This window comes from Neovison vison, chromosome X (assembly GCF_020171115.1).
Source record: "Neovison vison isolate M4711 chromosome X, ASM_NN_V1, whole genome shotgun sequence".
Lineage (NCBI taxonomy): Eukaryota > Metazoa > Chordata > Mammalia > Carnivora > Mustelidae > Neogale > Neogale vison.
In genome coordinates, this window is record NC_058105.1 from 124,973,675 (window position 1) to 124,986,341 (window position 12,667).

Sequence of the window (12,667 nt, forward strand, 5' to 3'; positions counted from 1 at the left end):
CTACAGCCCTCTGATCCAACAGCCACACCGCCCCCACAGCCGCTGTCACAGGGCGAGTCTGCAGGTGAGCCGTGGCGTTCTGCTCGTTCTGCTCTCATGTTGGAGCCGGTCAGCTTCATCCCGTCCGTCTCCTCCACCCATCCCCTCCCGTTTCGTGGGGGTGGGGGGCACACACACCCTCCTTCTAGGGCTGTGCCCGGGGCTGGGCGGCAGACCATCGGGGGGGCCCCAAAAGTCCCCTGAGCCTTTCCACTCACCTTCAGAGGTGGGGGCTGAAGTTTCTCGGGGCTGAAAGGGTCGGCCTGGCCAGCAAATGCATGTCCGTGGAGGGGGTCGCCGCCCACGCAGCAGGGCTCCGGGTGCGGGGGACTGGTCTGGGCACAGCTGCTGCAGCCGCTGTCCACCGAGTCGGCCTGCCAGCTCCTGCAGACAGACGTTGCCAAAGCCCTCAGCGTGTGGGTCAAGTTGGCCTTCTTCCCCTTCCTCTTTTCTTCCCCAACTACCTCCGGCCGCCCTGCCCTCTGTCCTTTATCAGGGATTCTCCTGTGAATTTTACTAGTGTGTGGTGAGCGGAACAGATGGTAACAGCTCTCCAGGATTTCCTGTTTTGCATTTTGTGGATCTTCCCCTTTCTCCCCATCCCATACATAAAACATTCTGTGTAACCACCACTGAATTTGGTAAAAACCTCTCACCAGGACGGACGTGTCACAAAAACAAAAGATACTACTTCTTACAAAACTGGGGAAACAGCACATCATGGGACCAGGTGCCCTGCCGCAGACGCACCCAGCGAGACCTACGCGCTGTCAGTGGTCGCACACAGGCACTCTTCCCATCAGGTCAAAGGGCCTGTTCTCTAGGGGACACGACGTGAGGAGGCCTTTCAGTAAGAGGGCCTGTGCGTCTCTAGCACCCAAGGTCAGCACCCTGAGCCCTCGCTCCCAGCCTCCCCCACCCTCGCCCGGCATCCAGCCAGCCGCTGAATACCACACTCTAGCCCTCGGCCGTGCACTTCCCTCCCTGCAGTAAATTCAGGCAAAGCCCTTCAGAAGCAGCAGGAAGCTTTGGAAACGGGATGCTCTTCGTGGAAAATGTGGAAGTAAAGCAGTAGCAAGGTGCTTCCAGAAGGGATGGGACAGAAGTCCATTCCCTCGCGGCACTGGCCCATCTACTGTGGGGCGCCCCCACGGCACAGCGCCCGCCGCCGAGACAAGGCTCGGCCAATAGGCCGCCTCCGGTACCTCTCGGACACGGCCTCGGCCAGCTCCTCCTTCCGCCCCAGCTCGAGGATCTCGTCCTCCGCGCACTCCAGCTTCACCCGCTCCTCGGCCAGCTCGCGCTCCACGGCCTGCAGCTGGGCTGTGGTTCTGGCCAACAGCGCCGTCACCGCATCCTGCGGGGGGGTACAAGGTCAGCGCCTGAGCCCTGGCTGGCCACCTTCTGCGACTCTCCGGGGGCAAGAGGTGCCCACCGTGCCAGCGGGACACGGCCAGGCCACCTCGTGCAGCTCTGAGGGCTCAAGTTTAAAACCACCAACGCGTCCCCCCCCATCACTAGCTCGTCTACATTAAAGCCACGGTCGTGAACGGCCATACACACCGAAACCTCCCATTCCTGGGCCTTCCCTTATACCTGCCTCTTGGGCACCGCTGCGCTCCCATGCTAAGCGCGCAGAGACGCTCGTGAGAGAGGAAGCCCCTGTGACAGTGGGTGCCCGCAGCGCGAGAGGTGGGCACACGTACCGTCTTCCCAGCGGTGGCAGCTTGTGCCGGGTCCCCAGCAGCCCCCGGCCGCTCACTCCCCCTCGCCCTGGGCGGCCCGCAGCTGCTGAACACCTGCACCGCGTACCAGCGCTGCTGCATTTCGCTGGACCCGTCGTAGTCGGCCAGGCTGATCTGAGCAATGCCCTGCACGGGTGTTTAAAAAAAAAAAGCAAAATGATTTCACCTTAACAACCAAGGGGAATCTCATAAAAGATCAGGGTTGCCCTTCCATTGTAACCTTGTAACCAGAAACGCAGAATGTGTCATTGCTCTCCAAAGGACTGCAGTGAAATGAAAGTGGTAACAGAGGGTATCCTTGAGGGAGGCTCCCGGGCCACTGCTTCAGCCCCATGGGGAGGTGCCAGGAGGGGGACGGAGGCAGAGAGTGGACAACCTGGGGGAGGGGAGGTCAGGCTCAGGGTCCGCCCACTGATGAGCTGCGGAATCACTCCGAGATTTCGGAAACAAGAGAGGGCTGGCTGAACTCCACCATCTAATTCTAATGCTGAGGGGTGAGACCAAGGGGAGAAATTCCAAACTCACAAAGAAACCATCCTGGCTGCCGGGTCACGGCCCCAGATAGGGCGTGGTTGGGGTACTGAACACAAGCTGCTCACACTCCTAGTTCAAGGAGGACCAGGTAAAACCTAGAGCAGCCTGTAAATGTGGATTTCGAATAAACAATGGATTTCTCTACAGTGTAAGTATGTCCCAAATACTGCATGGGACATACTTATCTTAATAAAGAATCCACAGCTTATTTGAAATTCATGTTTAACCGACCATCCTCTATTTTTTATCTGCCCAATTTATCTTTTTTTTTTTTTTAATCTGCCCAATTTTTCAACCCTACTTAGTTCCCTCAACTGAAAACGGGGGTCTTATGGAAGTCTTGCAAGGGTTAGTTGAGATAATATATTTAAAGTTACTATATTTAAAGCATACTTGGCAAGACAAATCCCTTTCTGTACTCCCAGCTGCAGAGATCACTTCACAGGACAACTTCTAAGCAGCCCACCACCGGAAAAAGGAAGGAGGGGAGGGGGGTAGGAGGGAGACGGAAAGGAATGAAGGGAGGCAGAGACAGACAAAGGAAAGAGAAAGGTGGGCAGACAGACAAAGAAGACAAAACCAAAGAAAGGACAAAAGATGGAGCAACAAGAAAGAACGAAAGACCAAAAAGAAAGGCAGAAAGACAAGAAGAGAAGGGGCGGGAAAGAGACAAAGACTGTTGAGAACACAAAGAGAGGCCGGGGAGGGGCGGCGGAGGGAGGGGAAGGACGCACCAGCAGTTCCTCCTGCCCCTGCGGAGTCACGGCACACACGTACAGCTGGAGTGACTTCAACGTCAACATGCTTGAATGCACGGGGATTCTGAAAATTTCATTAAATACCAGGGGGGCCTGGAATTCCAGAGCCTTAGAGCAGTAAGTGTTCGGGGTGCCAGAGTCGATCGGCGGCAGATAGACTCGGATGTGTCTGGAACCAGAGAGAAGGAAGAAAAAAACAGAGGCGTGACACTTCCTGACAGGTCTGTGTGATACAGTGCACAAACTTCATGCATGTGTATACGCAGTCCCCTGTTCGGATGCCCAAGGGCAGAATTTTAAAGTCTTTTGGAAAAGGTCCTTTTCTCAACTAAGAGTAAGTCCAAGAACTGACGTGCCCCCTGAGACCAGGGGGAGAAACGCTCACGAAGAGAAAGGCTTACAAGTCAGGAGCTACGACTTTGGAAGGAGTCAAACAGAGGTCCTGCTTTCACCGGCTTTTGGGGAAGCCACCTGCACTGATCTCTCCACGGCCTCCTGGCTCCCTCTTCAAGCTCCGCGTGCCTGGCCTCCAAGACCGCTCACACCAGCCCGGGCTTCCCGCCCTGTCCACCCCCAGCACGGAACAAACGAGAAGCGCAAACACCAGCTGCAAAGTACAGCGTGACGGTGGGCAAAACCCCAGGGTGAGCCTGCGGCCACTGACAACCGGGCCGCTCCCGAGGCCTTCAGAAGACAAGCTTTAAAGACTCCTGGGAGGGCCTGCACCCTTGGGCTCAAGGAGACCGTGAGCGGTGCGCTCGGCCGCCGGGTGAGGGGTCCCGCCGCGCAGCCAGCCCGGGCCACGGGGCTCCCAGTGGCGGTACCCGGCTGGCACAACCCTGCGTTCTCCCTTGTCCTTCGCTCCGACAAGGGCCCCGGCTCCCGCCCCAAGCCTCTCCGTTTGCTCTGCACGACCACAGCCTGGGGCGCAGCCACGCCACCCACTCTTCTGAACGCCGCTGAGCCTTCCCGGGCAGACGCTGCCTGGCGTTGTACCGGGAACGAGCCCTGGCACGCATGAGCCCCAGGCATCCTCTCCCCCGACAGGGGCCACCACTGCCGGCGGGGTGGTCCCTGGTCCCCGGACCCCGGGGAGAAGTGCTGTCGCCAAGCTGGCTTACATCTTGCTGTCCTCCTTCAGGACCAGCCCCGCCACGTTCTTCAGCTGGAGCACGTTCACAAGAAGACACTCGTTGGCGCTGTCAAGCCTGGGAAGTAAAGAGCAGCTCGAGCTGGCACCCCCAGCCCCCGGGCTGGAGACCTTCCGGGGGCCTGTGCTGCTGCGGCCACTTCCCTGGGCGTCTTGGCCCCGTGAGGGGCCAGCTCCCTGCCACAGTGCTCAGTACTGGAGGACGACCATGGAGCCGCTCTGGCCCAGCCCTCCTTCCCGCCACCTCTGTCCCCTCCCGGGAGCCACTGAAGCGGGCCAGGCCGGGCCAGGCCGGGAGCAGCGCCCAGACGGTGGGGGTCCCCACATTCCTCCCGGCCTGGAAGTGCGGGTCACCGGGTGGGTGTCGGTCTACAGATCAGTTCCAGGAGTGACAGGGGAGGAGTGTCCCATACTCACAAGAATCCCACGTGGATCTGGGGCCCTTCGTTCCCACAGGTGTCTCCAGGCACAGACTCGTCAGCATCTTCACTCCTGAACAAAGCGCAGGGTCCCCGGCGTTACCGCCCAGGGCACAGGTGACCGCGGGCTCGCCAGAAGCTCTCTGGTGCTCCGGGCGCTTCTTACTGCCAGGGGCTTTCTTACACTGTGACTTAAATGACCTCTGACTGTGACTGAAAGGACACAGCAGGCCCACGACATACCTCTGTGGGGACCCGCCTACAAAGTGCTGTTGTCTTTGAGCAAACTACTCGGGGCAAACTTCCGAACTAACTCTTACACCATCTGTGACAAGTAAAATGTGTGACAGACACCGGGAAGGCAACAATGATGTCAAACGTGTCAAATCAAAACACAGCCCAGAATCCCAAGAGGTGTTCTGTCGTTACGAAGGGATTCCTCTAGCTTAGGAAAGAGGGGAAGGAGGGAGAACATTCATTTCTAACGAAGGCCCTTTCTAGAAGGTCAGGTCTCTCTTGTCCACTGGCTCTCCTTTCCCAGCTAGCAGGGGCTTGGGCCTCCAGCTGACCAGGGCCAGACAGGAGGAAGTCATGTTCGAGCCACGGAAGGAGGGCCATCCTCCAGCCGCCACACAGAAGCCGGAGGACTTTTCTCGGTGGGTTGCTAAGGCCCAACTTCCAAAGTGGAGAGAAGCCCGGAGGAGATGCTAGCCTTGGAGACACACGTTTGCGACACTGCACAAGTCCCCGTACGCACACGTCCTGTGCCTGACAGTAACACTGTGGGAAGTCTGCTGAGGGAGGAGATCAGCTTCTCACCTTTTGTTCAGAGGCTCAAATACTCCGCTATCGCTCGCCAGCGAATAATCCGACAGGCACGCGGACACTCGGCGCGCTCTCCTCTCCAGCCTCCTGGCACTGTCTTCTCGAAGAGTCACTGCTATAAACAAAAAACACACCTGGGGTCAGAGGTGACAGCACCGGGGGGCCAGGGACCGTGATGCCAAGAAATGAGCACCCTATGTTAGGGCACATACAGACTTACTGAGTGTTCCAAAGACACAGACATCATTCTACACACAGACATCATCATACAGACATGCATATGTTTAAATTCACTGCACTCAAAAATTTTTTTAATATTGAAAAATTGAAAAAACAGACTTCTGGCTACTTCTTTAAAAGCTCTTTACTTCTTTTTTTTTTTAAGGATTTTATTTATTTATTGGACAGAGAGAGAGCACTAACAGGGGGAGCGTCAGGCAGAGGGAGAGGGAGAAGCAGGCTCCCCGCTGAGCAGTGAGCTCCACATGGGGCTTGATCCCAGGACCCCAGGATTACGACCTGAACCGAAGGCAGATGCTGAACCAACTGAGTCATCCAGGCTCCCCTAAAATCTCTTTAAAACAGTCACAAATCTCTCTTCACCTCCTTAATGAGCACACAGAACAGAAGAAGACGCCCCTTCGTATCACACTTTGAGAAAGACCAGGAAAGAAAGGGTACCCCAAATGCGACAGCACCTCTTCCCTAAATGCATGTGAACGGGGGGTGGGGTGATTTTCATTTCCTTCTTTATGATGCTTGGTACTTCCCATATTTTATACAATAAACATATACTCTATATTTCATAACCAGAAAATTTTTTTTTAAATTATCCAAATAAACCCTAACAAGATGTGGTGACTTTCAGGTCAGAGGACAGGCTGGCCCCAGACTCAGCCTGTGGAAACAGCTCCTCTGATGGCCACGTCCTCCCGGCCGCCCAGGGGCCAGACCTGCTTCTTTCTAAAATTGCTTTCCTGGGGTTAGCCAGCTACTGGTACTAGGCAGCTTATTTTTGCCTGGTCTCTCTCTTAATCAAGAGCCGAAAGTAACCATCGACATTCTTCCTTTTAGCACTTCATGCCCTGTCTCTGCTCCTTCCCTCACAAGTTCCTTTTCACAAAGCCAGTGAAAGCCGGGCCGCCACCCTCCTGTGCCAGGTGTGAACGTGCACACGGGCGTGTCAGCGCCTTCCAGAGGGGCACACTTGGTGAGAAGACGGGAAGTGAACACGGAGCCCCGAACGGGGCCTTCCTGGGACATCGCGATGCCTCCTGTTAGCAGCGCGGGTCCCCCTGACCTCTCTGTGCTTCCCTTGGGCCATCTCAGCTCTGAACGGGACAATCTAGGTGCCTGCGCAGCCCTCCGCTGAGGGAAGGGTCCGGGCCACTGAGCACCAGCTCGCTTTCCAACCAAATCGTCGTTCGCACACCGAGCCAAGCCAAACACGCTAGACAGCGCCCAGACGGACGGGCCGGCTCGGGCCGCAGCTCTCGGCCGCAGACGAAGGCTGTCCTTCCGGCGGTCTGCAGCGCCCGGCCCGGGCAGCTCCGGGCGCCTCTCCGGTCCGGGACCGAAGCCGGGACCGAAGCCGGCGCCGTGCCGGGGCGGCCGGAGGAGCGGACTCTCGGAGCCCAGCTCTTCTCGTCCCTCCTGCCCCACGGGAGGCCCCGAAGGCCCCAGCTCGGAATGCAGACGGAAGCCCTTTGTCGCGCCGCTCCCCCGCAAACCAGAGCGCTCCCTGCCTGCACCCCGCGCCCCGGCACTCCGCTCGGCTTCCCGGGCGCAGCCTCGCGCTCCTCCAAGGCCAGCCCGGCCCGCAAGCGAGGAGCCCGGGCACTTCCGGCGAGGCCGCCAGTGCAGCGCTCACTCGGCTTCTCTCTGACTGCAGGGCCAGTCTCGGAGGAGAAAAAGGAAACGAAGGAATTAATCCTCAGTGATCCCAGGCTTAGTCACCGCATTCACAGAGCGACTGGCAACTGGCAGCAGGTGTCGGAAGGAAGTAGATCAGCCGGGGCCGGGGCTGAGAAAAAGCGCCTAGCAGCTCCCACGCTCCATCCGCGGCCACCTGCTCCGGGGCCTCCAGACGGCGCGACGGGGCGCGGGGCGCAAGGCCAGGGAAGGAAGGAACCGACGGCCCTCCCGACATTCCTTGTGAACATCACCGACTTTTCCACCGTTAAAGACAGACAGACAGACACTGGGACCTAAGGACATCAGCACTGCTTGATGAAAAGAAAATACAGTGAAAGTCACATTGTGGGCAAAGCTGCCAGGTGGCCTATTAGTAAAATAATGACAGCCACTGGTATGTGGGAAAAATACACAGGAATAAGTACTTCAAGCTTTTAGACAAGTTCTTATACAACTTTAGTAGCCATGATAAATATTAACATTGAAATAATAATAATAATATTAATAATAATGATAACGGTAACTAGCAAGCTTCTTTAAGGCACAGCTATGCGGTACGCCCCTCCTGGCCACACCCCTCCCACGCTAACTACACAGATTCACCGCACAAAGATGTGCCTACTGCCTGACCAACAAGGTGAGGGATTCCGAGGTCACTTACAGTGAACGTTTCTGTCGAGCCGCATGAGAAAGGAGATAAAGAAAAAAGCACAAAGTGAAAAAACTGCAGAATTTAAGCCAACAGTTTTAAACAGAGTATGAGTATCATTAAAAAGTCAATCAGCGGATGAATAAAATCAAGGTTTCCCAGATTTAGATTAGCAAATACTAATGGGAAAAGAAAACAGGAAAAGCCTTCAAAAGTCATGATACATTTGGCTTTTTAAAAGATTTTAAGGAATCTCTACACCCAGCGTGGGGCTTGAACTCACAACCCCGAGACCAAGAGTCACACGCTCCACGGACTGAGTCAGCCGGGTGTGCCGACACAGTTGGCTTTTGAAATCCCAGAAAGATAAAAGTGTAGTAAAAATATTAAAAACGTTCAAGATTATAGTCTATTCCCCCACTCCCCTTGCCCACCTTCTGCCTCCTCAGCTTGATTTAAAACACAATGGAAGAAGTGACTCCTTTATAGTGCTTTATAGGTTTGGGCAATTTTGAACTTCCACATACCACAATTTTATCTTTCTAACAGCTAAACGTGCCGGAGGTCAAACTTAGGCTCTCCTGTTCCTAAGGAAACTAGAAAGTCGGGGGGAACTACGTGACGGCAGGCGTCATAAACGCGGGCAGAGTAACAAGCAGTACCAAGATCCCTGCCATCTTTAGGAAGCTACGATGACTCTAGGCTCAAGTGTTCCCACAAACATCAAGAGAGGCCAGAAGTCACCCAGTGTCCACGCCTGGAGCTGGTTCCCCAACCCAGCCTTCGCAGGGGGCACCCACTAGGACCAATGCATTCACAGAGTTAACGATTTCGAATCTATAAAGACCCAAGTCAAGGGACACTGTCATACAAGAACTGACCACGAGGTGGCAGTACCCGGACACAGCATAACCAAATACCTCCCAGTCTAGGGACTGAACCATTACATACACGTTAGCCAGAGTGGGAAGAAAAAAATAATCAGGATGGGAAACTCAATCAGCTCTTCTCCCCTCTCACCCTGTCTTTCCCCTGGCCCAAAAGGGCCCCTGGGCCTTGGGACTTTCTGCCTAACAAGACTGCTACTCGTGCCTCAACCTTTAAACCCAGGCTGGCAGGGAGGCAAGTCACTGAGGGCAATCAGCTTAAGCAACAGATGTGCCATTTGGTCCCGATTTTGTGTTTTCTTTTTTGAATTAAAGGAGTAAACAAGGAGCGCTGAACCTGTGATTATAAAGAACAAAGGGACGAAGGGCACCTGCACACGTGAATGCCAGAAACCGTACGCCTGGGGATGCGAAAGGCATGCTCGTAAACACAGAGGAGACAGCAAAGTCACAGGTGCCGCAAAGCCACAGGGCGGTCTCCCCAGCGCACACATCCCTGGTCCAGCAGGCAGGTGCTAACAGAGCCTATCATTTGATTAGAGCCACAGTAACCAGCGTGCTTACACACGTAAAACTCAGGCAAACACAACGGTGGTGAGTGAAGACCGCCTTGTTCGTGGGCAGGGAAGCCAAGACTCAGCCGAGTCCGCGCATGCACTCAAGGTCATGCAGCTAGCCAGCCAGCAGGCCAGGCAACAGAGTCTGGGCCTCGAAGCTGTGGGTCTGAAGCTGTTCCCACCATACCGCCCTGGCTTTGTCCTCATGTGTCGTCTCTGCCCCCTGCTGCAGGACCGCTCACCGGTGCACGGCCAGACCAGGCCTCTTGGCCTCAGCATTACCGACCTCTTGGCCGGATGGCTCCTTGTGACGGGGGGCCGTGCCGGGCACTGGACAATGGGGAGCCGCACCCCTGGCCTCCACCCACTAGACGCCAGCAGTGCCCCCTCGCACAGCCTTCACTTGTGACAACCCAAACCTGTCTCCAGCCACTGACCAGTACCTTTCAGGGTTCAAATACTCCCCTGGTTGAGACCCACTAAGCTACACAAATATCTTGTCTTTGCCTAAATGGAATGTCTAAAACCTTGCCGTGCATATAAAAGTTCACGAACCCGAAGAAGGAGACCTCGCTCTTGGTCCTCTCGGAACTCTAAGGGAGTTAAAGTTGCTGCAGTTTGGCTCAGAAAAGCACACGGGGTCCAGATGCAGAGGGGCAGAGCCTAGGCCCTGCTCTGTGCATAAGCCATCAGTTGGAACGTTCTCTGGAGCGACAGACCCGTTTTCTATGGGGGCTACCACTGGTCAGGCCCGGGCACCAAGGACAAGCTGAGGTAACTGACTGGATGCACAAGGTCGGCCTGGCTCGATCTGAGGGGCACCAGAGACATCGCCTGGGTGAAATGACGGATGCTTACGGGCGTGTCTTTTGAAACGACACCAATTATTTTCATTCCCACGTTTGATAAATTACACCTTTGAAAACTGGGAGGACAGAGGCTGAAGAGATGAAGTCACAGGTTCACCGGAAGTAGAGCTTTCCACCAGGGCTACGAGCAGACCCAGGCCAGGGCTGCTCTCTGGGGGTCCGAACCCCGGGGAGCTCACGGAGGCCCCAGGACCTCCTGAGCGGCCTCGGACTGCGGGAGGTGGGGGTGCTTACCATCCTTTTCGACAATGGAGCACATTCTGAAGACAAGCCGAACTCCTGGGGAAGACGACCTGACCAGCTCCACGACCTCTCCAGACCCCAGACCCCGGGGCCCCAGGAGGGAAGCATGCAGGCGGCAGGCGCGACCCCACCAACCGTCTGAAACCAAAGCTCGCTACGGAATCGAAGAGCCGGCTGACGTCAGCGCAACTGCACGCGATTTCGTCCCCGAACCCGAAACCGCCGTTTCCCCAGCACGAGAAAACCCGCAGCACTCCTCAGTACTCACTGGCAGCCGGGGGAGCGACGGTCGCTTGGGGTCCTCGCTCGCGAGGTCCTTCCCCTTCCCCGAGGAACGCGTGCGGCTGAAGGGAAGCCGTGCCCTGCAAGTCTTCATCCCCCAAAGCAGAGGCCTGGGCCCGCAGTCTGTCGAGGGTGCCCAGGCCGGGCACCTCGAAACCGTCCCCCAGTTGGGCCAAGGGCGAGTCGCGCGAGGCCGGGAGGAAGGGCGTGTCCAAGGGCGAGCTCGGGGGAGACAGAGAGGACAGGGAGGAGCGGGAGGACAGGGAGGCCAAGGACTGTGGCGTGTCCAGGGAGCGCCTCTGCTTGTGGAAGGCCGAGGGCACCGGGGGGTCTAAGAAGGGGGCGTCTCGTCCGAGGGAGTCGAAGGGAATGAGATCGAAGCGCAGAAGCTGGCCACACTCGGCGTCGGGTTTCTCGTACTGTGGGAGGCCGTAGATGTCGGTGAAGCTGACGGAGCTCAAGGACCCGCGGCTGGAGGCCAGCGAGCCCCGGCTGGAGGCCAGGGACCCGCGACTGCTCCCTGAAGACACAGTCAGGGTGCTGGCGGACAGGCTGCAACAAGAGATGCCCACACTCTTAGAAAAGCGCCCCGGAGACCCGTGCTTGAACCCCGCCGCGGTCCACTGCGAAGTGGAGCACCTGGTCGGTTCCAGGGGGAACAGAATCCTGCTCCCCAGTCCCCTGCCCTGGAACAGAGCGTGTCTCTAACCACTCACAAGCATTTGTGAGGCACCGCCACTAGTATTTCTTTTGCTTCTTGTGACTGTCAGTCGAGAGCGGTAGGTAACATCGGAGACTCATGCCTGGCTTCAGGTCCCAGCTCCCAAGGCCGACCAGCCGAGCCCACCGGGTCAAGTGACTTGCCCTTTCAGGATCCCCCCCACCCCGCTTTCTCACTGGGGGCTTCAAGATAATCATGCCTACCTCGTGGTGGTGTTAGGGGGAATTACTGAGAAAATAAGACATGGAAAGCCTGTAATATATATATATATGTACGTACTTGAAAAGGAAGCTACCACTGAGCAATCAAATCTTACTTTAAAAATATTCATATCATTTAGCAAAAAAAAAAAAATTAAAACCATCCATGTGCATATGGAGATGGATATATACACCGCAAAAGCTGTAAATTATAAAATCACCAGGCAAATTTGACTTCAGACCCTCTGTTGTGCAGCCAAGCTCAGTTCTCCTCCCGCTCCCTGCACCCTGCATCAGCGGCTCCTCGGCTCCTCTTAAAAATACAACGTAGCCGCTTCCCGCCTCTGTGTTTACAACCACTTCTGGTTCTAAATTCTGGTAGGAGGAAAAACACGTTCAAGGGCATGATGAAGTTCATGGACATGCCTTCATAACATGATAATTAGGCATAGTTTGCTCTTTTTTTAAAGATTTTATTTATTTATTTGACAGAGAGAAATCACAAGTAGGTGGAGAGGCAGGCAGAGAGAGAGAGAGAGAGGGAGGGAAGCAGGCCCCCTGCTGAGCAGAGAGCCCGATGCGGGACTCGATCCCAGGACCCTGAGATCATGACCTGAGCCGAAGGCAGCGGCTTAACCCACTGAGCCACCCAGGTGCCCCCTAGTTTGCTCTTTTAAAGTTACCTGCTTTGGGGCGCCTGGGTGGCTCAGTCGATTAAGCCTCTGCCTTTAGCTCAGGTCATGATCTCAGGGTCCTGGGATCGAGCCTCGCATTGGGGTCCCTGCTGAGGAGCCTGCTTCTCCCTTTCCCTCTGCCTGCTGCTCTGCCTACTTGTGCTCTCTCTCTACCTCTCTCAAATAAAGTCTTAAAAAAAT

The 12,667-nt window shown here is 55.9% G+C and overlaps 1 protein-coding gene across 1 annotated transcript in view; it reads right to left on the minus strand.

Annotated features, from left to right (window-relative positions):
* The window catches only part of WWC3 (WWC family member 3), a 109,840-nt gene that overhangs the window by 12,003 nt on the left and 85,170 nt on the right, over positions 1–12,667 (minus strand). Inside the window, exons 11-18 of the mRNA XM_044236067.1 lie at positions 10,858–11,423; positions 5,465–5,585; positions 4,644–4,718; positions 4,198–4,284; positions 3,053–3,245; positions 1,746–1,910; positions 1,245–1,396; positions 258–423 (exon numbers count right to left, since the gene is read on the minus strand). Of these exons, the coding sequence (XP_044092002.1) occupies positions 258–423; positions 1,245–1,396; positions 1,746–1,910; positions 3,053–3,245; positions 4,198–4,284; positions 4,644–4,718; positions 5,465–5,585; positions 10,858–11,423 (1,525 nt within the window). The remainder of the gene's footprint in view (positions 1–257; positions 424–1,244; positions 1,397–1,745; positions 1,911–3,052; positions 3,246–4,197; positions 4,285–4,643; positions 4,719–5,464; positions 5,586–10,857; positions 11,424–12,667) is intronic.